Consider the following 23,765-nt stretch of genomic DNA (forward strand, 5'->3'; position numbering starts at 1 on the left):
GTCAGCCATAAAAATGTTGGCATACTGTGGGGCCACGCGGGTACCCATAGCATTGCCACTGACTTGAAGGTATAAGTTGTCCCCAAATCTGAAATGGTTGTGGGTGAGGACAAAGTCACCAAACTCAGCCACCATGTGGGCCGTGGCCTCATCAGGGATACTGTTTTTGACAGCTTGTAGTCCATCCTCATGGGGAATATAGATATAAAGAGCTTCTACGTCCATGGGGGCCAGGATGGTGTTTTCAAGAAGATCACCGAAGCATTGTAGTTTCCTCAGAAAGTCGGTGGTGTCTCGAAGATAGCTGGGCGTGCCGGTAGCGTAGGGCCTGAGGGAACAACCTGGCATGACCCTGAATATCAGCCTGGTGCTCTCCAGTGGCACCATGACCCTCACCCCAGCAGTACAGAGAACAAATACAGCTCCCTCTGCTCCCCCAGTCCTGCTCCACCCCTGGCACTTCCCCCTGGCTCCTGCCCCAGCCCACTCCAGGCACTTCTCATCCCCCTGGGCCCGCCCCCACCCCATGTCCTCGGCACACCCCTTGGCCCCTCCTACTTACTCCCAGCCCCTTCCCTTCCCGTCCCTCTGGCCCCGCCCCAATCTCTCCGTGCCAGCGGCTGAGTTCGCTCCCCCTCCGATGGGGGCGGAGTCTCTGCCTCCTGCGCGTCACTGGCTTCCAGGCCCCACCCCCGGGCGCTTGCTGATGACCTCCGGCAGGCCTCCTCGCACTCTCCCTGCCGAGTCCGAGGAGGTTTCAGTAGGAGGTTACGTCATCAGGAACGCGACAGTTTCTGGGGCCGCGGCGGCGGTAGGAGCGCGGCGCGTGCGAGAGTTGCCCGCACGTGCCGCGGCCGGAGCCATGAGCTGCCCCGTGACTTGCGCCGCCTGGGTGCGCAGGGGGGTTGCCAGGGAAACGCCCGACAAGGTGAGAACCCGCGAGCCGGGGAACGCGCCTCTTCCCTGACCCCCCCCCTCACCCGCGCGCGGGCCGGCGGCCGCCTCGGAGCTGCCCGCGGGGCGCCCCTGGGGCAGGGCCACGGTCCGTCCCCGCGGCGCGCCGGGCTGAGCGGACCCGTCCGGGGCTGAGCGGGGCCCTGCGCTCCCCGGCCGCTCGGTCTCAGCGCCTTTCCCCTTCTAGGTGCGGCTCAGCGCGGAGGAGCTGAAGCGGCTCGTCGGGGAGGCCGCGGAGACGCTGCGGTGAGTGTCCGCCTTCCCGGGGGGGGGGGATTCCTCCGTGTGCCCCGGGGCAGAGCCTGCCCTACCAGGCAGGGGCGGATCAGGGTGCCCGGGATACGTCTCGGTGCACAGCAGCATGGGCCCAGCCCCGCCGCCGTCCCCACTGAAACCCCCGGCCTGGAGGTGCTTTGACCCCGGGCTGGCTGGGGAAGAGGGATTGGAGCCCAGGGTCTGCCCTAACTGGGTGGGACTGGACCCTGCCCGCCGGCAGTGAGGACTCCGGCAAAACGCACTGAGTCCCTGCCACCCTTCCAGCACCTGCCTGTAAGTCTCCTTGAGCAACAGACACGTTGTCCCATAGTTCATTGGGAAAGAATCCCAGAGCATCTCAGCACAACAACAGCGGGATGTGTGCCCCCTCCCTCCCCCCGGCACACAGGGGTGAAATCTGGGTGTCTGTCCCCCAGTTTAACTGTGCAGTGTCCGCATGGCCTTGAGCAAGCTGTGTGTGAGTTCTGAGGCTGGGGAATGGGGAGATTAGTCATCTGTACTTGCCCATTGATAGGGAGTGTTGTCAGCTCTTGCAGTTACACAAGTGTCTCAACTTTCATGTTAAAAAAGAGTGAGTGTCTGGCCCTGCTGATTGTGGAGCAACGCTTGAAAATGTGACCTCCGCTCCCACTCTCCCCTGACTCAAAAAACAGAAGACAAATACAAGGAATCTCATACTTATTTGTAATAACATGATTTTTAAACCCATCTCTTGATTTTTGGCTGTCTGATTCAAGATTTTTGAATGTTTGGAAGAGCCAATACTGCAGACCTGAAAAACAGTTGATGTTAAATAAAGAATACTTATATACCAGAGGTGGGCAAATGACGGCCTGCAGGCCACATCTGGCTCGTGGGACCGTCCTGCCCAGCCCTTGAACTCCTGGCCCCTCCCCCACTGTTTCCCCTTCCCCCACAGTTACGCCACCACACGAGACTACAATCTCCTGCCGCTCTGAGTGGCATGGTAAGGGGGCAGCAGTGGGGGTTGAGTAGGGAATCCTGGGGGGCAGTCAGGGGAAAGGGAGCAGGGGGCGGGGAACGGGGGGGTTGGATAGGGGGTGGGAGTCCTGGGGGGCCTGTCAGGGGGTGGGGGTGTGGATAGGGGTCAGGGCAGTCCAGGGACAGGGAGCAGGGGGGTTGGATAGCGGGTGGAGTCCCGGGGGACCTGTCAGGGGGTGGGGTTGTGGATAGGGGTCGGAGCAGTCAGGGAACGGGGGGGTTGGATGGGGATGGGGTCCCGGGGGGACGGTTAGGTGCAGGGGGTCCCGGGAGGGGGCAGTCAGGGGACAATGAGCGGGGGGACGGGGGTTGGAGGTTCTGAGGGGGGCAGTCGGGGCAGGAAGTGGGTGGGGGTGGATAGAGGGCAGGGGCCAGGCTGTTTGGGGGGCACAGCCTTCCCTACCCGGCCCTCCATACCGTTTCACAACCCCAGTGTGGGCCTCAGGCCAAAAAGTTTGCCCACCCCTGCTATATACATTCACTGCGAAATAGCACACCGCTCATTTTACCTAGGTGGAGGGTAACAGTGTTTATTTGTTAGAAATGATCTTCTGGTCCCCAATGCCACTGGGGCTCTGCATTGGTGCAGTGGTCTGCCAGGACAGATCTGATTGCGGGGCCCGAGTACCATGAATTCCATGTGCATTCTGGTGAATATTGTCAGCTCCCCTCCACCTGATCTCAGCTTTCATTTTTTAAAAGTCTACCCTTTTCTTTACAAAGAGAGCTTTCAAAATATTAAGCAATTACCATACTTGTAAGTTCTAATGGCTGTCCCTAAAAATCACAAATGTTATTTCTTTATTTCTGGTCTTTTAGAAGTGTAACCTTTAAGAGTTGCTTCCTCCCCCCTTGACTTTATAATTCTACTGCTGTTACCTGTAGCTTTGCACATATAAATGTAAACTGCATGCAACTTTCTCTTATGGATTCTCTCCCCCATCCCCATTTGAAAAGTATGCAATGCAAGATTTGAGGAGCCTTTTGTTGATAATTATGCATTTTGTTAAAATTCATTGTGGAAGCTTAGAGAATCACATCTAACAACTAAAAACGTACTTTGTAGAATTCATTAGAACTCCAGTCATTTTATTTCTGTACAAAGATCACAAGTCAGATTTAAATTTAGAATATGTAATGATCCTGCTACCAATTTTTACTCTTGTTATGGGATAAATGTCATATGAAGGGCAAGTGTTGTTTTATAAAACAAGTGACAAAAATAGCTCTTCAGCAAGCTCTTTCAAAACTGAAAGATCTTTGCATTAGATATAGATTAGATATTAGATCCGATGAAGTGAGCTGTAGCTCACGAAGGCTTATGCTCAAATACATTTGTTAGTCTCTAAGGTGCCACAAGTACTCCTGTTCTTTTTTGTGAATACAGACTAACACAGTTGCTACTCTGAAAGAGTTCTATTATAGACACCCTTGATCTTTGTGCATTGGTGTCAGTGGGAGTTTTGAATGCAGGCATAGTAAATATGCCCACTTGGGAGCAGTCTCTCTTGGAGTTCTGTCCAGTGTTAGCAGTTGGGTGTCCTCCTGCACAGTGTTGTATTAAAAATAAAAATTCAAGAATTGTTACATTGCTCAACCTGCTCCTGTTCAGACCTCTGCATTGTATATGTTGGCAGAATCTGAATCATTGCCTTGGGGAAGGAAGCTTTGTGAAAGTTTAGGGTATTTGGGATAGGTTTTTTTTCCTGTAGCAAATGTGGTGTGAAGCAGGTAAGTCTGCTACAGATACTTAACTAATGAAGCATATGCTTCTTTTGGACAGAAGCAAAAAGAATTGTTGGAGCCACTGGAGTCTTTCAAAGAGTGGGTGGGGCTGGTCATATCAGGCAGGAAGACATTTTTAGCAGCTCCATTTTGGGTGAGTGAATCAGGGGATGTGATTTTGTTGTTGGGGATACCGGAGAGGTTACTCTAAAGAAAACAGGCTATAATGAAGGCATAAATGAGAATTTCAGCTTATGGGATATAGAGGGAAGATCAGATCTTCAAATGTGGTGGAAGAAAGAGCAAGATTTGTATATAGGCTGGGGTTGTGTGGAGAACAAAAAAGAGGAATCAAAGATCAAACACACCTATGTGTAAGAGGGAGGATGATAGTGTTGTCACAGTAATGGAAAGGGTAAAGAAGAGGGGTTAGGACACTCAGTTTTAGCCGTTTAAAATTAAGTCGTATTCTATCAGGAAGACATACTAGAGAAAATGTCATTGGTAGGCTGAAATGCAGGTCTAGCTAGGAAGAGACAGGAAAGGAGTGGGAAAATAGATTTGAGAGTCATTGGTATGGAAACAATAGTTGTATTCATGTGAGCAGGTAAGTTAATATTCCAGTGCCAGTCCCCAGAGCAATTTAGTGAAAATGTTCTAAACTCTTAACCGACTCTCACACTGATAATTCAGTGAGTGTTTTTTCCTTATACAGAGAAGAAGCAGATGATAGTGATGAAGAAGAACATGGACAGGCTGCAGAAGACAGCATGGATGTTGCTAGTGGTGAGACAGCTGAGCCTCCTCAAGAAGATGGGGACCAGGAAGAAGACACTGAAAAGCTGAATGATGATGAGCTGGCAGAGTATGGTTTGGATAAATATGATGAAGAGGAGAATACAGGTAATGTCAATCTATTTCTCCTGTCAAAAGTGCAGTGTCAATGAAGAACCAGGTGTTTCTCTTTTAGGTTTGGTTAATGTACTTATTGTGAAACTGTCATATAGCTTTACAGGTTTCCTCAACAAGTGCCTTGAAATTCAAGGTTTGAAAGGCCCACTTGCCCAGACTCAAGTATAAGTTTGGAGAAAGCTGAGTGGAGCTAAGGAATGGAGTAGCTGGAGCTATTGGCCCTGTCCGTGCGGGAAGGGAACAAGGCAGAGAGCTGTGTTGGTAAGGCGGTAGCTCTCTTAGGATATATCTACACAGCCCATGGCAGCAAGCCTCCCAGTCTGGGTCAACAGACTCAGTCTGGCAAGGTTCATGCTATTGCTGTAAAAATAGCTGTGTAGACAGTACTTTGAAATTGTGGCTCTGGCTCTGATGCTTAGGGAGCGGGGTGGGTATCAAAGCCCAAGCCGCAACTTCAGAGCGCTCTCTATACAACTATTTTTAGAGTGTTAGTGTGAGCCCCAAATCTGTTGACCCAGGCTGAGAAGCTGGCTGCTGCAGGCTATGTAGACATACCCTGATTTGGAACAGCAGCTTCCCTTACTGCAGTTCCAGTGCAGAGCAGCTGCACCGTCTTTGAGCATGTTTCTACCAACAATACAGATTTATCAGGGAGTTCCTGTTGCTTAGGTTTGGAACCTGTACTTCTCTCTCAGTTCATTCTTAAGTTTTTGAAACAATGTCCTGCTCTTATATTGAAAGAAATGCTTCATTATAGCTACAAGTGCAGGAGTTCCTAGTCTGATAGCTCTATCACAAGCATGGAAAAAAGGGTTGTGTTGTCTCATATATTCAGTGATCACAACTCCATTTATTCCAGGGGTGGCCAACCTATGCCTGAGAAGGAGCCAGAATTTACCAATGTACATTGCTAAAGAGCCACAGTAATATGTCCTCAGACACACGCAAACACCCCGCCACCCTCCCCCACTTCCAGCGCCTCCCACCCACTGGCAGGCCTGCCGATCAGCTGTTTCGCGGCATGCAGGAGGCTCTGCGGGGGAGGAGCGAGGGCATGGCAGGCTATGGGGAGGGGGCGGGAAGGGCTGGACTGGGGGGCGGGGCCTGTGGCAGAGCCAGGGGCTGAGTAGTGAGCACCCCGCCCCTTCCCCCCCCCCCCCCCGGCACATTGGAAAGTTGGCACCTGAAGCTCCAGCCCTGGAGTCAGTGCCTATACAAGGAGCTGCATATTAACTTCTGAAGAGCCGCATGTGGCTCTGGAGCCACAGGTTGGCCACCCCTGATTTATTCATTTAAAAAAAAAAAAAATCTTCCCTTCCTCTGAAAAAAGCCACTGTTGTGCTTTAACTAATAAATGGTATGTTTGGTCCAAATATTTTTGTTGCTTTATTGTCTTGAGAAGGAAAGTGGCTGCCACTAACTGGGCTGTCCTTTTATTTGTCTATATATAAAATACACCCAGAAGAGGAAATATTTACGTGCATGTGTTATATAAATTCTCCTCTCCATAGTCACTTGCCAAAAGTTCACTACTATGCAGTTTTTTAATTTGATTTTTTTTTTTTATAATTAGTGCCCCATTGTAACGATGCTAGTTCTCCTGGGACCCAACTGAGAGTGCCAATTCAGGACGAATTGCTTAAAGCAGGGCAGTTACAGCCCAAGGCTGGGGTTTTTCCACCTCTAAGGCAAACCAAACCAGCCAGCCAGAGAGGACTTTGGTTTTAGCCCATTGGCTAACCACAAGTTACACAAGTTTTCCGGTATCACCACCAGTGCCACTCATTATGGGGACAAATGCTTATGAAAACCAATACCCCAGTAAAAGAAAAAAGGCTCTCTCGATCCCAAAGGACCAAGCCCCAGACGCAGGTCAATATACAAATCAGATCTTACCCTCAAATCACGCTGTTGCCAATCCTTTAGAATCTAAAATCTAAAGGTTCATTCATAAAAGGAAAAAGATAAATGAGAGCTAGAATTGGTTAAATGGAATCTATTACACACAGTCATGGCAAAGTTATTAGTTCAGGCTTGTAGCAGTGATGGAATAAACTACGGGTTCAAATCAAGTCTCTGGAGTACATCCACAGCTGGGATGGGTCATCGGTCCTTTGTTCAAAGCTTCAGTGTAGCAAAGTTCCTCCAGAGGTAAGAAGCAGGATTGAAGACCAGATGGAGATGAGGCATCAGCCTTTTATTCTCTTTTCCAGGTGTAAGAACACCTCTTTGTTCTTACTGTGGAAAATTACAGCAAAATGGAGTTTGGAGTCACATGGGCAAGTCCCTGCATACTTTGCTGAGTCACAAGGCATATCTGCCTTCTCTCAATGGGTCAGTTATTAAGGACCATCAGCTACACGAGCCATCAAGCGGGCTAGGCAGAGCTGACACCAACTTCTCTGGGGTGTCACCCAGAAGCATAGCATAAGTTTGAAATACAGACAGTATGGAGCCAGATTCATAACTTTAACTACAAAAATGATACACACATATAGACATCATAATCATAACCAGCAAACCATAATCTTGTCTTAGACACCTTACTTGACTCCCTTTATACAAGATTTGGTGCCCCTACTGGACCTTGGTTGCACAATGATCTATACGGTCCCAGATTACGTCAATAACGTCACACCCATAATTGTTGTTAATTGTGATATACTGAAATTTTCATTATAGATGCTGTGAGCCTTGGAGACACCTTAGCCAGTCTTACGGTATATGGGAGTAACGAACGTGATCCTTACGTCACTATTAAAGATACTGTAAGTTTTTTTTAAATCTTTTGCGGTCTTTCAAGGTTTAGGCATCTTAAATAGCATAAACTAAATATTACATACAATTTTCAAAAGTGGATACGGGACTTAGGCTTCTAGATGCCTAAGGCCATGCCTACATTACAGACTTTGGTTGACACAAATTAAATTGTCATGAAGCCCCCCAAGTTATATTGCTTGTGTGTGTGTATACTTGGCTGCTTGCATCAGCTCAGAGCATACTCAACAGGAGTGCTTGTGTTGATGTAAAGCGTGGTGCACCATGCTTTGCAATCCTAATGTGCTGCTGTCCGACACAATGCCTTCTGGGAAGTTTTTGCAGTATGTAGTGAGATAAAATGACTTGCCCAGGGGTCTTTGGGAACTAGGGGTCATACATACGAGCAATATAATAAATTGAATGGCTTTATGCCAATATGCAGCTTCCCTCATCCATATGTCGTAATTTTTGCACCTTTTTAAAAATACCACAAACCTGCATAGCACTTTTTGCTATCTGTCGTCTCTTGACAGAAGCAGTAAGCCTGCACAGCTCTGCATTGGTCTCATGAACATTGCAAATACAGGATGCATGATCCTCCAGTATTTGCAGACCCATAGGAAGAACCATAGTGATGGGGGATGTGACTTTTTCTTTGAGGACATATTGTTAAGGACTTAGCAAAAAACAACTCAGAGTTGTTCATGGTGTTCACGGAGCAGCTACAGACCCTGGAGCCCCACTTCTGGGCCTGGGAAACAAGCACTGACTGATGGGATGACAGCATAATGCAGGTTTGGGATGACGAGCGGTGTCTGCTGAATTTTGGATATGAAAGGTGGCGTTCCTGGATTGGCATCCCATGCTTAGCCCAGCCCTCCAGCACATGGACACCAAAATGAGAGCTGCACTGATAGTTGAGAAGCAAGTGGTGATCACACTCTTGAAGCTTGCAATGCCAGATTGCTACCAGTCAGTGTGAAATCATTTTGGAATTGGAAAATCCATGGTAGGGGCCATTGTCATGCAAGATATTCTATGAAGTGTGTAGGATTATTAATTGTCAGGACTGTGATTCTTGTCAATGTGCACTACATTGTGGATAGATCTGCAGTAATGGAGTTCTCTAATTGCAGTGGGGCAATAGGATGCTTCATCAGTATCAATGTGGGCTGGTCAGGGAATGTGCATGAGGCTCGTATCTTTAAGAACACAGGACTGTTCAGAAAGCTGCAAGCAGGAATATTCTTTTCCAACAGGTGGATTATCACTGGTGATATTGGAATACTGTAGGGATCCTGAGGGACCAGGCCTACCCCTTTCTTTCTGGCTTATGAGGCCATACACTGGCTAACTCCACAGCACCGAGGAAAGATTCAACTACCACCTCAGCAGGTGCAGAATGACAATTGACTGTGCTTGCGGTAGATTGAAGGGACGCTGGCAGTGTTTACTCACAAGACTGGATCTCAGTGAGAAAATCATCTCAATGGTTATAGCTGCCTGCTGTATGCTAGATATCTTCCCTAGTACTCTTCTTTCTCCTCTTCAGAGTCAGGCATTCCAGGGATGTAGAGGGGGCACCCTTCAAGGCTGCAACAGCAGCAGCTGTCAATAAAACAGACAGCTGTATCATTGGATTTATAGCCACAGTGGAAAGTGACGGATAAGTTTCAAAACTTCCTTCCCTTATTTTCATAAATCTTTTTAATAAGACATGCTTATTGACACTTCAGCTTTGGAGTGCCTCTGCACAGCACTGCTCTTCAGCCCGAGCCATAGTGTGTATGGCCTGCCAGGAGCGAGGATGGGAAAGCAGAAGGGAATTAGGATTTTTTGGTTGTATGAAACAATATTTTGGTCCTTATTTCCATGAGTATAGGGCAATGGCACTGAAGATTGGTACTATTTTCCCCAGGCAGTGTTGATTTTAGCTGATGTCTCACTCCTGAAGGTAACAAAGGCACAGAATACAGCTGCTGCTGGCATTCTGAAGCTGCCTGCCACTAGCTTGTTGGCTGCAATGGTGCCAGGTGAGCTCGTCACAGAATGGCATGGGAAAGTGTCCGACTGCAGAGGAAGAAATAAGGCTGCTGCTCTAGAAACCTTCAGAAGTGGATTGCAGAGGACCTCCATAAAAATTTCATTGAGATTTCTCGGGAGGATACAAGGGACATCCCTGTAGGGGACCTGCTCTGCATGCCCTCCCCATACCAAGTCCTTCAAGGGAATGAAAAGCTGATAGCAACTCTACCTCTGTTTTACTGCTACCTATACTTGTATGAGTAAAACAATGAAAAGTCTAAACCTATTTCTTGTTAACTTGGGGATGGGACGGGTGTCATGTTTACATTTAAACACTAAAAAAAAAATGCATGAACGCACTTAAGCAAGGTTCCTTCCCCTTCATCGGTGTTACCAGCTTTGCCCGTTACTTTGGGGTATGCTCATTTATTAGGGTTACTCTTCTGGGGGTGGGGGTGCGTCTGTAATTCTATTAATGTACCGCTTGTGTCACTTGTGTTTTCATATGAAGCTCTACTCCTCCCTTCTGCAAGTCCCGTCCCAATGGAACTATCTTGCAGGACCTAGGTTCCCCGGGGCTGGGTTCCTCCAGCCCCAGAATCAGATGAACACACACATATTAACAGAGTACGTCTGAGCAGGCTGGGTCGAACAGCACTTCCAAGCTGCCACCCTCATATGTCACAGGTTCAGCACGTCCCTATCCCCACTTTCACGTTACAATTGTCCTGGTAGTAACCCACTTGATGAGCAAACCCCACAGTATTTTTGGGCGCTACAGGGATCTTTACCATAGGTAAGAGAAGCGTTGCTGCAGGGTAAATGGGGAAGCTAAAAGCAGAAGAGTAAAGTTCAGAGAGAGAGAGGGAAGCAACCAGCTTAACCATAAACGTTATTTATTGAATAATAGTGATAACTACACAAGGAGAGCCTAAACCAACATAACAGTTACATTATTAAAGGTTACAAAAGTCATATATAGAAAATTACACCTGATCAAACAAGTCAGGGTTAGAAAGTTATACCTGAGGTAGAAAAGAAAACAGAGAGAGAGGGATCTCCCCAATCCATGAAGCTTGAACTGGTCGGGGTTCTCAGGTGATGGTGGTAGCTCAGGGTCCTGAGTGCTGGAGACAGGCAGAGCCCCCAGCACAATCAGTCAGGAGAAGATATAATTCCAGTGGAACTGATGTAGAGTTTGGCTCCATGCATCAGAACATACTTGAGCGTGGGTAGGGGTTTCTTGTAGGGAAACAAGAATGGTTCAAGGGAAAACACTAGATTTGTTTATGGGTAAACTGATGACTCAAGGGTTTTCTTTAGGCTAGACAATAAGGGCTGACCACTCCTAGCTATGGGTGGTGTTCCTTCAGGGAGCTCACAATGCAATTAGGCTGCTTCAGTATTTTGGATATCGATCAAAGATTTATTACTAGAATTGGTCTGATAACTGCTGAGTTGGGTGTGTGCGGGTGTAGGTTCATTAACATCTGGAGCTGAGATTCCCCCGGATGCAGTGTTTCCCTGCTTCTGTGGTTGCAGAGTTCAGTGCAGTTCTTGCCTTGGAATCTCCTTTCTCCATTCTGTATGCTAATGGAGATGCCTCCCTGTACCATCTTTGATGCAGATGAGGCTAGGGGAGTTGCCATAAGCCTGTCACCCTTGTCAGGAGGGGTCTAGGTGTGTCTCCCGCCACCTTTTAATGTGCTCTGCAAGTCTTTTCTCTGTTCAGTTTTGGTTCAAGCAAAGGCTTGGGTGGGGGTGGGGGGTGTCCTTCAAGAGTCAAACAGGCTGGATACTGTGCCCTGGTTCCCCAAGAACACAGAGCTGACTGGTATCATCGGGCTCATCCATCCTTGGTTGGCATGACCAGCTGGACTCCCCTCCTGCCCCTCCGTGTCCTTCTCCTCTCTGTTCACAGCAGGGTTCTCTGCCTTGGTCTGTATGATGCCAGTGGGGTCTCTACAAAGTATGGCATGCAGCTTGTAAAAGCTGCAGGTCTGTAGCTCAGCACCATATTGATTGTTAGCCTCCCTCTCCTTGTGGTATGTCTGCTGCAGTTCCTTCGTTTTCACAAGGCACTGCCACTGATCTCTGTCATACCCCTTCACCTAAAACCATGTGCGATCTTTTCATGGATGTCCATGATTCTTTGCTGGTCCATAGCTGTGTTTGCACAGCCTCTTCTCACGCAGGCCCAGGAGATCCAATATTTGCTGTCTACTCCGACAGGTGTTTGTCTAGAGCATGCAGATGGCTTGGTCAGTTGCAGACAAGGGGATACTGCTAAGCGTTCGTGGTAAGCTCGGCTATCAGGAAAAGGCATTTAAAAAATGTGCAGTATTTTAAGGAGGGAGTTGGCTTCTGGTCTCTGTGACCCCTGTAGAGTGGAGTTAACAATTGTGACTAGAGCAGTCATTGTCTGGCATTGTGAGACAGCGGCTGGAGATCTGTTAGGATTGACACAGGTCACACAGCATCTGCACTTGCTCCGTGTCGACCTTTGCAGCTCAACGCCATCCAAAGAAGTGGTTCTACTGCATCACCTTAACGGGGTGCTTACATCATGTGGGGACTGATTTAGGTGTAGACGCACACACAAATAGGTTGACACAAGGCCACTTACTTTGACCTAACTTTCTAGTGTAGACCAGGTCTTTAGTCACATTTGAAAATAGGTCACGTAGGCACTTTTGAAACTCCTAAGTCATGTAGGCACTTTTGAAAATTTTACCAGTTGTTGTCAGTGTTCCCTCTAATTTTTCCCACCCATGTGCATAATGAATTTTTTGTTATGTGCACCAATATAGAGGTGATGTGTGAGACATACCCTCCATATTGGTGCACATAACAAAATTAATGTGGCGGGGTGGGGCTGAGGGGTTCGGAGCGTGGGAGGGGGCTCGGGGCTGGGGCAGAAGGATTGGGTGCTGGGGGGGTTAGGGCTCTGGGGTGGGGCTGGGGATGAGGGGTTTGGGGTGTGGGAGGGGCTCGGGTTTGGGATGCGGAGGGTGAGGGTGAGGGCCCTGGTTGCGGGTGCGGGCTCTGGAGTGGGGCCGGGGATGAGGGGCCCAGGGCTGGACCAGAGGGTTGAGGCTGGGGGGGGAGAGCTCCGGCTGGGGGTACGGGCTCTGGGTCGGGGATGAGGGGTTTAGGGCTGGGCCAAGAGGGTTGGGTTGCAGGGTGGTGAGGTCTCCGCTGGGGGTACAGGCTCTAGGGTGGGGCTGGGGATGAGAGGTTTTGGGGTGCAGTGGGACTCTCCGGGGCTACGGTGGGGAGAGAGGGATCTTCCACCTCCCCCCAGCCCTCCCAACTCTCTCTTCCCCGCAGCAGCACCTGGGCTGGCAGGGAGAGGCTCCCCTTCCCCGGCTGCGGCAGGGCTGGGCTCGGGGAGGGGACATCTCTTTCCGCCGCAGCCCTGGGCGCCTGCACAGTGCTTAACAGGCAGCTGCATGGCCGTGCAACTCAGAGGGAACTTAGGTTGTTGTGTCTGATCAGTTTGATCACTCTTATTGCTGGCCAGTTAATTTATTTTTCTCCATAGTTGTAACTGCAACATTTTGGGAAGTCATTCAATTTGAAAATATGCATGTCTTTATTTTTTTAACATAGCACTGAAAGGAACACGGCTGATTTGGGGCTTTTCTAAACAGGGACACTCAAGAAAGTTAAGTCAAATTAATTAAAGGTGTGAAGTAAAAACACATTACAGGGCATTAAACCCGTGTATGGATACTCTCATTCAGAAGTAAAGTGGCCATAGTTTTCTGTAGCTGAATCCCAAAGGGATTTAACTAATGTGATTTCATTTCACACCTTTAGTTAATTCAATTTAACTTTCTTCTGAGTATTGTGTGTAGGCATGCCCCTTTAGAAATTACATATCTGAACATTTCTTAGCCGTCATTGTTACAAATAACAGCAATTGTATACTTTAATCCAGTCAGAGTAGTTTCCAAAATTCTGGAAAAACAGTTAGAGTAGGCTAATAATTTAAAGAGGGCTTGTTAAACTATATAGAAGTTCAGGGTGTGCAGGCCAGGTAGGAATGATACCGATGTGTGGGGGAATAGGAACTGAAGAGCTGGTGATTTTGGGGGGTGGGGGTCTGGAAAGATTTTGGGCAGCAGATTGTATTGTGTTAGGGGTACTTCTCAGGAGGTGATTTCATTTTCAATACTGACACACTCTATTGAATCCATCTAGGCCCACATAAACGTTCCCTCAACTCATTTGATTGTCTAGTCTCACTGCTGTGACACTTCCCCTCTCCCCTTCACCTTGTAGGATGGCCTCAAGGGCTTGGCTACCTGACCTTTTTCAGTTAGTGGTAAGAATTAATATTCTGTGCTTCAGAAAATTTTAAATTTTTTTTAACGCCTTAAGTTTTCTCCCTCCCTTGGCCCTTAGGAGCAATATGAACAGGAAGATTTTTTGATTAAGCCCAGTGACAATCTGATCATTTGTGGAAGAGTTGATAAGGACCACTGCAGTCTAGAGGTTCACCGTGAGTAAACAATATTTGGTCATAAAAGCGGGCCTAGAAAATACTCTGCTTATCCAGTCTGATCCCTATGGCTTTGCAGGACTGCTCCCTCTGTTGTTGTTCATTTATCCTGGCTTTTGGCTAGATGGTGGCATCTGGCACAACTACATTTCTTGTGCTCTTACCTCTGTAAAATAACTGTTTAACAAACACTAATGAACCCTGACCTGTATAAATATACTGAGAACCTGTACAGTGAAACATCAGCCCATCAATAATACACTCTCATTCTTATTTTATAAATACACGTAGGCAACAAGTGTCTCTTATATACCAGATGTTTTAAAATAGTCTCACGAATACAAATGAAGATGATGTAGGTGTGCAAGGCATAAACTGAATCAGTGTGTACTTGATGTAGATAAGTACATCATTCTTCGGTCTGTTGAATTTGTCACCTAAAGTAAATGTTCTGTGGTGCCTAACGTTATATAGAGAGGCTGTGGCTCTATGTTAGAAACTGACAGCATCACAAATCTAGCTTCCAGACATTATCTCTACATTGGGAATATTAATATTTGCTCCATCTGACTGTGGGAATGTACTATGTAGAGTGGCTTATTTTTCTCTCCACTGACATAAGTGGTTTTTCAAATTCTCTCTTTCAGTTTATAATCATGAAGAGGACTCATTTTATGTACACCATGATATTCTCTTACCTGCATACCCTCTAAGTGTGGAGTGGCTTAACTTTGATCCTAATCCAGATGAATCTCCAGGTAATAAATGTCTTGAGGGTGCCAAAAGAGATCATAGCTGTCTAACAATAGCAATTTTTAAATATGAACTGCACAGCATTTTAAGTTAATTATGACTGAATAATGATCTCCTGCAGCAATATTAACACAGAAGCAAAGCCAAGACATGGGAGGAAAAATTAAACATGGTGGTGAATGTAACAGGGGGTGCTCACCTCGAGTACCTCCTAGGGGCAGGGTGTGATACTGCAATCTTTGTCTCTGCTCATTGCACCCCCTGTAGGTTGCCGACCTTGCAAGATGGGTCTTCAGTGGCTCAGCCCTCCAGCCAAGTTGCACAGTTGAAAAATGAACCCCTTCTGGGGTCGCAAATAGTGCACCAAACTGTCTCCTCTCACCAGGGTCTTCAGCCCGGTTTCTGAGCCCTTTAAATCTGGCCCTCTGTTCGGGCTTCTGAAGGAGTCTTGTCCCCCTTTTGGGCTTAGGGCCCCTTTGCCAGTGGGGGAACCTGGGCCTGCCCACTACTCCAGGTTCCAGCCAAGGAGTCCTATAAACAGTGACATATTGCTTCCTTCACTTAGTTGCTGCTGCATTCCCTGGGGCTCTTCCTACCTGGTCCCTTTACTTTCACCTATTACCTTAGAGTTAAAGTTCTCAGGTATAAAGGTCTCTCTCCCAGGTCCAGTAAATGCAGCCCATCAAGCTCCTTTCTCCAGAGAGGAGCACCCTTGCTCATCTTTCTGGTCCCAGCCAGGAACTGACCTGCTATGGTCCTGCATCTCCTTTTATCTGAGCCTGCTGGGTTCTGGTTGGCTGCTTCCTTCTGGCTTTTCTAGGGAGACCTGGAGGACGCACCTTCACTGCTCCTTTCTGGAGCAGGGTGTAGTTGGACCTCAGTGCTTCCAGCAGGGGGCCACAAAGGGCCGGCCCATCACAGTGAACAATTTTTTTTTTAGAGCTGTATGTATCTGCAGGGTTCTTTTAGTAATGTCATTATACCAAATGACTAAACTAAAACACCAATACTAATACCAAAGGCAAACCAAATCTACTAGGCAGACTAAAGGAAAACTTTTCTTTAGACTTCTTGTTTGCAGATGTGTTTGGTTTTGTTCAGAGAAGACATGGCCAACAGAGTCAACCAAATTTATTTTAAAATAACACACTAAAAATTATATTTTATAATTTGGGGGGCTGTACATAATTTTCTTTGCATTTTTATCATTAATTGTACTAAAGGGAGGGTACATGCATAAAAATGTTGGCTCCGAGTACAATTGTATGACAGGATTGCTTGTGTTGGTAGGGGGCAGGGCTCAACAGCCCTGGGGCTCACTTCTGGTTTATGTCCTATGTTCCTAAAGCTCATTCTTCAGGGTTTCAGCCAGCCACTGCTCATGGCAGGGTCGTGAAGGGATTTTTTGCCCCGAGTGTGTTCTGGAAGATTGGGGTTTTTTTAATCTTTTTCCTTTGAAGCCTCAGGGATGACCATGGCTAGAGAAGGGATATTACATGGTCTGGGCTAGGTCTCTGAGGTGGCATTCTCCATTCATTCATTCATTCTCTCTCTCTCTCTCAGAGGTGATGGCTGGCTAGTTCTTGCTGACAAACTCAGGGTCTAGCTGATTTAGTCTAGCTTGAGAATTTTATCTCAAGTCAGATTGGTAGTGATGTTGGGGGATTTTCACTTCCTTTGCAGTGCCTGAGTGCACGTCACTTGTAAGGATTATCTGGTCTATCTCACTTAATCGTTTCCCTGCCACTGCAGGGGCATTGCGTATTGGTGCACCTTGATCCCTCCTATTCTGTGCCTGTGGCACATAATAGTCTGATCTCCCTGGGCAGTAATACTTTGGTCTCGTTTCGGATGTTGGGTTTAGCGTGTGGGTGCTGGGTGGTGGTGGCAGCGGCATGTGCTATACAGGAGGTCATACAAGATGATCTAGTGGTCCTTTCTGGCCTTAAACTCTAGAACTCTGCCTTTTTGCAGGCAGTTTCTGCTGATGTATCTTTAAATGGACACTAACCATGTACAACTGGTAAAAAATATGCCATTGAAAGACTCTGGGCACATAGACGAGGAGTACTTGTGGCACCTTAGAGACTAACCAGTTTATTTGAGCATAAGCTCATAAGCTGTAGCTCACGAAAGCTTATGCTCAAATAAATTTGTTAGTCTCTAAGGTGCTACAAGTACTCCTCTTCTTTTTGCAAATACAGACTAACATGGCTGCTACTCTGAAATCTGGGCACATAGGCATTAATTTAAAATAAGTACTGAAATAGACAGCTTGGTTGTATCGCCCTACACTCTTTGCATATATTAATCTAAATCAACACTATAGTTGGCATTTGGGTTTTTTTCTGCAGGAAATTATGTTGCAGTGGGTAACATGACCCCTGTTATTGAGGTCTGGGACCTTGATATAGTGGATTCTCTAGAGCCAGTCTTTTCCCTTGGAAGTAAAAAAGAGAAGAAGAAGAAGAAGAAAAAGGGAAAGAAGGTAAATAATGTGTGTCTGCTGATCTATTTAGATTGTAAAATCTACAGGCAGGGACCATGTCTTTGTCTTTTGTTTGTAAGGTTATGAGCCCAGTAATACACACAGATACTTGCATCTCTGTTTTTTTTTTTGTTTTGTTTTGTTTTTTAAATTAAAGTGTAAGGTCTGGTTTAGTTACCTCTGCCAAAGACACTGCATCTGAAAGATATTATTTCGGCAGTTCACAGAAACTATAAACATGGCTCTGTCCAAATAGCTGCTAATCTATACATCATCCAGCTCAAGGGCCCACTCTTCTGCGTAATTGAGAAAAGGATTTACCTTTTTTACCCCCTCAGACCTTTAGATAGTAAAAAGCCCAGTGGAGTAGGTTAATGATTCTATGTAATTTGCTGCTGAAAAGTTTGGACATATGAGTAATGTTTGCAGTAGCATTTCATTAATTTAAAAATCTAGAAGATCTCTCTCATGGTTACTGGGTTGGGGAGAGAAAAATAGGAGGAGGAAGGATCCTGGAGGGACTCCCATTTACTCAGAACAATGTTCTTTGTAGCTTAACCCTTTCATTTCCTAACTTAAAAAAAAAGGTAGGCATTAGGAGGTGGTGAATCAGTGTTGATTGAGGAGAAGGGGGCAGAGTGGGAACTAGAACACTGGGAATGAGCAGGGAGACTGTGGGGACCCAACTGGTGAATGTTTGAATCTGTGCCAGCTGGCGAAAGGGAGTAGCTATTGCTGCATGCTGGCCAGATAAGGGAAGAAAGGGGAGAAGAGGCAAGCTGAGAGGAGGTGTTGCAGAGGCAGCTCTGTACAGAGAGGATTTCAGCAGGTGGGAATATGTTGAATTATCTCACTGTTCCTAATCTGTGCATATAACAGTACGTTAATGAATAAGAAATACATGATTTCTCCTGGAAGCTGTAACTTTTTTTAAACCTCTTTAAAATGTATTTGTATGCAGAATTCATCTGCAGAAGGGAATCCGGATGGGCATACTGATGCAGTTCTTGACCTTTCATGGAATAAACAAAACAGGTAAAAGAACACTTGAATGATTACATACAGATAACTCTCTAAATTAGTGTACATCTTTTTGTATGAAATATTTACACATACCTATAACTTTATTGCTTAAAGATCAGCTTAACATAATGCAGAAGTTAATCCAGCTGGAAAGTACTTGAACTCTACACAAGTGAAAATTGAGACCATCTCCAAGTTTTTTTTAAGAAGTGTTTTTTGGTTTTTTTTTTTGTGATTTGTATTTTTCAAATTTGTACCTAAAACAAAGGTGGCTTTTAGCCATCTCAGCGCTCCTGCAGGCCTGGTGACATTTGGTCCGTGGGACAAATCAAAATTGTCCAAAGGTGGCTCTGATTTGTGCCAAATTCCAATGGACCGGGTGGCTAATGTGCAGGGAAGCCCAGGCCATGCCCTCTTTTTTTTCCTGGCTCTTCCCCTCGGTGCTGAAGTCAGAAAGCAGGGAGAGGTGATGAAGGAGCTACTATAGCACAGATATAGAATTATGTCTCCATCTCCCTGGGCTTACACTAGGCAGGTGGAGTCCTCTGTTGCTTGGCTACACCAGCTTTAGGGTTCGCTTCCCACTGCCAGAGCAACACACAGTTAACCTGTCAAAAGGGGAGCAGTCAGACCCTTATGCTTAAGAACAACAGCTTCTTTATTAGCTCTTTGAGTAGTGTCCCTCTTGGGGCTTCGCTTCAGGTGCGCATGCGCCTCTTGAGCCCTTGATTGAAGTTTTTCAGTTAACCGTGTCAATTCGTCCTGTGCATGTGTCCTATGCCTCTTCATGCCCAATGCTGAGGCTATATAAGGGTGCATGGTTAAACCACCCTCCATTCCGTCTCAGCTGCCTTGGCCTGAGAGGAAGCCTTAGCCTGTCCACCTTGAGCGTGCCTCTGCTCTTGCACTATTTCTCTAGTGTTTGAGGGAGTTTTTATAGTTTAGTTATTTAGATAAGTAGTGAGAGGACTGTTTTACTCTTCTTTCTCCTCTAGCAGGGCATGCTTGGCTTGCTAGGTTTCAAATGCTGAGAGGCTATACCTATGAGCGACGGCCGCTATATGTGTATCCATTGCTTGGGAGAGTCCCACATCTTCTAGAAGTGCAATGTCTGCTTTGCCCTCGAGTCCAGGATAAGGGAAAACAGACAGATTAAACTCAAACTGCTAAATGATGGAACACTGCCTTTGGCCAGCTTCTGAGTCAGGTCTCTGGACCGATCCAGTGCCCCTTCTACCGTGGCACGGGCTTTCTCTAAGAAAGGGAGCACTTTCTGGAGGATTCAGGGAAGGTTTCCAAAAAGAGGTACTTATGTAAGTCTACCGTGTATGACAAGGACCAAAACAGACTGGATCTCTTTCGGTGAAAAACCTATTCATTGGCAACCCTGCAATTCAGGATTGCAAATTATCAGGTTGTCATGGCCAAATATAATTTTACAAACTATAACAGATTCATGGTTTTTATTGAACATCTGCCCCAAGAACATAGGGAGCAATTTCAGTCCATCATCTGTGGGCCAATTGGTGGACAGAACTGTGCAAGTATCGTTTGATATCGTTTGATGCTATGGACGCTGCTGCCAGGTCCATCTCCCCAGTGGTGGTTATGCATAGGGCATCATGGTCCCATCTCTCGGGGTTTCTGAGAGACTCCAGAACACCGTGGAGGGCTTCCACTTTGATGCTTGTAAACTGTTCTCTGAAACCACGGATGAGTCTTTGCACACTCTGAAGGACTCTAGGGCTACTTTATGATCACTGGCATATATATATATAGAAAGAAAAGGTTTCCTAGGTCACAGAGGTTGCATCCATTCTTAGTTTTCTGGGTTCCTTAGATCCACCAGAAAGAGAGATTTCAGAGGAAAGAGGGCCGCCCAACCACTCTCCCTGACCACCCAGCCAGTTTCGAATCAGTAGTTTTGTTGGGTTGGTCAAAGGTTCAAATCCTCCAACTAAATTTACTGCAGTGCCCATTAGCCCACCTCCCTGTCTGGAGACTACCTTGCCCATTTCCAACATGCTTGGAGCAGGTCACTACAGACATTTGGGTTGTAGAGGTCATAACATTGGGCTATACCATCCATTTTACGTCACTCCCTCCCTTCCACGCCCCTTCCCTGTTCCTCTTCAGGGATCCCTCTCATGAGCTTTTATTTAGACAAGAAGTGAACTCTCTCCTTTGAATAGCAGAATAGAGCTAGTTCCTCCTCCTCACAAGACAAGGGATTTTACTCAAAGTATTTTCTTCTCCAAAAGAGAACGGAGGGTGGAGACCGATCTTACTTCTAAAACGTCTAAAGAAGTTCAGAAATTCAGGATGGTGGCTTGGGCAGCTGTAATTCCTTCATTAAGAAGGGGGTTTGGTTTCTGGCCCTCAACGTGCAAGATGCTTATTTCCACATAACAATAAACCTATCACACAAGAAATATATGTGCTTCATCATTATAGGACAGGATCATTTCCAATACCAAGTTTTTCAGTTTGGTCTTTCCTTGTCCCCCAGAGTGTTCTCCAAAGTCCTGGCAGTGGTGGCTGCTTACCTGCGACAAGAAGCAATCCTAGTCTTCCTGCACCTTAATGACTGGCTACTCAAGGGCCGTTCTTACGAAGCAGTGCTATCTTCCTCCCAGACAGCCCTTGCCCTGTTCCAGGAGTTGGGTCTGCAGCTGAATGTAAAAAAGTCCACATTAGTCCCAGTACAGAAGACAGTTTATAGGGGCATATTTGGACTTGTTGGCAACCAGAGCCTATCTTCCTTTTGACAGATTCGTAGCCATGTCAGATTTGGTATGGGCAATTCAGGGGAGCCCTTGAATCACAATAAGGAACTGAGTTCAGCTCCTGGAACACATGGCAGTTTGCATCTTCGGACCGGTCACAAAAGGTTACATTTCTGCTGCTTTCAGGGTTGGCTCGGAACAACCTGTTCTCCAGTCAGACGCACCTTGGACAGACAGGCTATAAGCAAGGAACTCCTTACACTGGTGGAAGGATCAACTCACCATCTGTGCAGGTGTTCCTTTCTATCACCCAGCCCCATCATGGTTGGGGGGGAGCACACCTCAGTACCGTCGCAACTTAGGACAGATGGACAACTCAAGAAACCAGTCTCCACATCAATATGTCAAAGCTCAGGGCTGTCAGGAACAGTTGCCTTCATATCTTACCCCTCATTGGGGCAAATCAGTCTAGGGTCATGATGGACAATGTATCCTGCATGTTTTTTTATTAATAGGCAGGGAGGAGCGAGATCTTCCTCTCTGTGCACTGAAGCTATGAAACTGGGATTTGTGCATAGCTCATCGGATGCAAATTTCAGCAGTCTACCTCACAGGTATTCAGAACACCACGCCTGATATCTTCAGCAGACACTTCTCACAGGATTATGATGGGAGCTAAACACCAAAGTTCTCCATATTATATTCCAAAGATGGGGGCTTCTAGAGTTCCAGGAACAGGAAGTGTCCTCTTTTCTGCTCAAGATGGGGTTTGGGCTACCAGTCCTTGGGAGATGCCATTCTTCTTCCTTGTGTTTCCTCCAGCACTACTGATACTAAGAGTGAGGAACAAGATCAGACAGGACAGAGCCAGATTTATCCTTCTAGTAGCAACCTGGCTGACACAAGTTTTGTACCCTTACCTGCTTACCTGTGTCCAACCATCATTCAAGCTCCTGACCGTTCCTCATTTCCTATCACAGGATGTGAGTTGTGTGCTTCATCCCACTCTAGTGGTTCTCTGCCTCATGGCGTGGCTCCTGGATGGTTTACGGGGTTAGAATCCTCCTGCTCTACAGAAGTACAGCAGGTCTTACTGAAAGAGATCAACCCACATTACTTACCCGCAGAAATGGAAGAGATTCTTCTATTGGCATTGCTGCCTCCAGCCTGATTTGGTGCCACTTTGTCATCCTGGTTTACATGTTGGATATAAAGAAATTGGGATTATCCATTAGTTCAGTTTAAGTTCCATTTGGCTGCAATATCAACCTTTCATCCTCCAGTAGAAGGATGCTCCATATTTGCTCATCTAGTATTGTCTAGGTGTAGTAAGGGTCTGGAGACTCTCTATCTGCAGATTAGAAACCCTGTCCCAACCTGGGACCTCAACCTGATACTCAGTTACCTTATAAACCTCCATTAGAACCAATGGCAACCTGTTGTCTGTTGCATTTATCTATAAAGATGAACTTCTTAGTAGCTATCATATCAGCCCGTAGCGTTGTGGATGTTGGAGCCCTAATGGCCGATCACCCCCTACCCATATCACTTACGGTGTTCTTTAAGGACAAAGTCTCTTTACATCCATACCCTAAATTCTTACCTAAGATTCTATCGGAGCTCTTCCTTAATCAGTCCATTCATCTACCAGTATTTTTGCTGAAGCCACATGGTTCTCCATAGGAATCCTGTTTACACATCCTGTATGTTAGAAGGGCATTAGCCTTCTACTTATATAGAACCCAGTAATATAGGAAGTCACCTAAGCTCTTCATTTCTTTCACGAATAGATCCACAGGGTTCTCGATTTCTACTCAGACACTGTCGAGGGGGCTATCTGGATGTATTGTCACTTGTTAGGATGCTGCAGTCGTTCATCATCATCATCCCCCCCCAAGGGTGATAGCATGTTCAACCAGATCACAGGCAATAAATAGCTATGGCATTACCGAAGAATGTACCAGTATCTGAAATATGTAGGGCTGCTGCATGGGCTTCAATGTTTTCAAAACGTTGCGCTCTGATCCCAGCTGTCAGATTCAATGCAGCATTTGGGTCTGCAGTGCTGTTTGCAGCATGGGATTCTATGCTGAAGCTCCCTCCTCCATCAGGGGAAACTGTTTGGAAGCCACCAAAGTGGAGCAAACATCAGGACACTACTGGAAGAAGATGATGAGATTACTCACTTTGTGCAGTAACAGCAGTTCTTCAAGATGCCTATCCCTGTGGGTGCTCCATTACCCACTCTCCTTCCTGTCTGCTTCAGACTGTTCCTTAGGGGGGCGTTTGGGTGGAGAAGGAACTGAGGGCACTTTGCCCGCATACTCTATATAGCCTTGGTATCCAGCACGAGGAGACATAGGGCATGTGCAGGTTGGATGGGCACTACTAACTGAAAATCTCTGATCAAGGGCTCAAGAGGCACATGCGCACCTGAAGTGGAGCACCCCTAGGCACCCGCATCTCAAAGAACCGCAGTTGCTGCACAAGGTGATTAACCCCTTCTTTCTATCACCTAGGTTGTTCTTTCAATAACAATTAGTACAGGATCCTCAGCAAGGGTCTTGTAAATGGATTTTCCATTAGATACGGTATGATCTTTTCCTACTGCTGT

General features: G+C 46.6%; 1 protein-coding gene across 2 annotated transcripts in view; it reads left to right on the plus strand.

Annotated features, from left to right (window-relative positions):
- Positions 1–786: 786 nt before the first annotated feature.
- PWP1 (PWP1 homolog, endonuclein) overlaps positions 787–23,765 on the plus strand; it is a 39,114-nt gene continuing 16,135 nt past the window's right edge. Inside the window, exons 1-8 of one of the 2 annotated variants that reach the window (XM_077829075.1) lie at positions 787–928; positions 1,142–1,200; positions 4,673–4,860; positions 7,552–7,637; positions 14,065–14,161; positions 14,809–14,919; positions 17,269–17,402; positions 18,364–18,437. In XM_077829075.1, coding sequence (XP_077685201.1) covers positions 863–928; positions 1,142–1,200; positions 4,673–4,860; positions 7,552–7,637; positions 14,065–14,161; positions 14,809–14,919; positions 17,269–17,402; positions 18,364–18,437 — 815 coding nt within the window. In that variant the 5' untranslated portion in view covers positions 787–862. The remainder of the gene's footprint in view (positions 929–1,141; positions 1,201–4,672; positions 4,861–7,551; positions 7,638–14,064; positions 14,162–14,808; positions 14,920–17,268; positions 17,403–18,363; positions 18,438–23,765) is intronic. The other variant, XM_077829085.1, reaches the window with a different exon arrangement.

The sequence above is a fragment of the Eretmochelys imbricata genome, chromosome 1 (assembly GCF_965152235.1).
Source record: "Eretmochelys imbricata isolate rEreImb1 chromosome 1, rEreImb1.hap1, whole genome shotgun sequence".
NCBI classification, from domain to species: domain Eukaryota; kingdom Metazoa; phylum Chordata; order Testudines; family Cheloniidae; genus Eretmochelys; species Eretmochelys imbricata.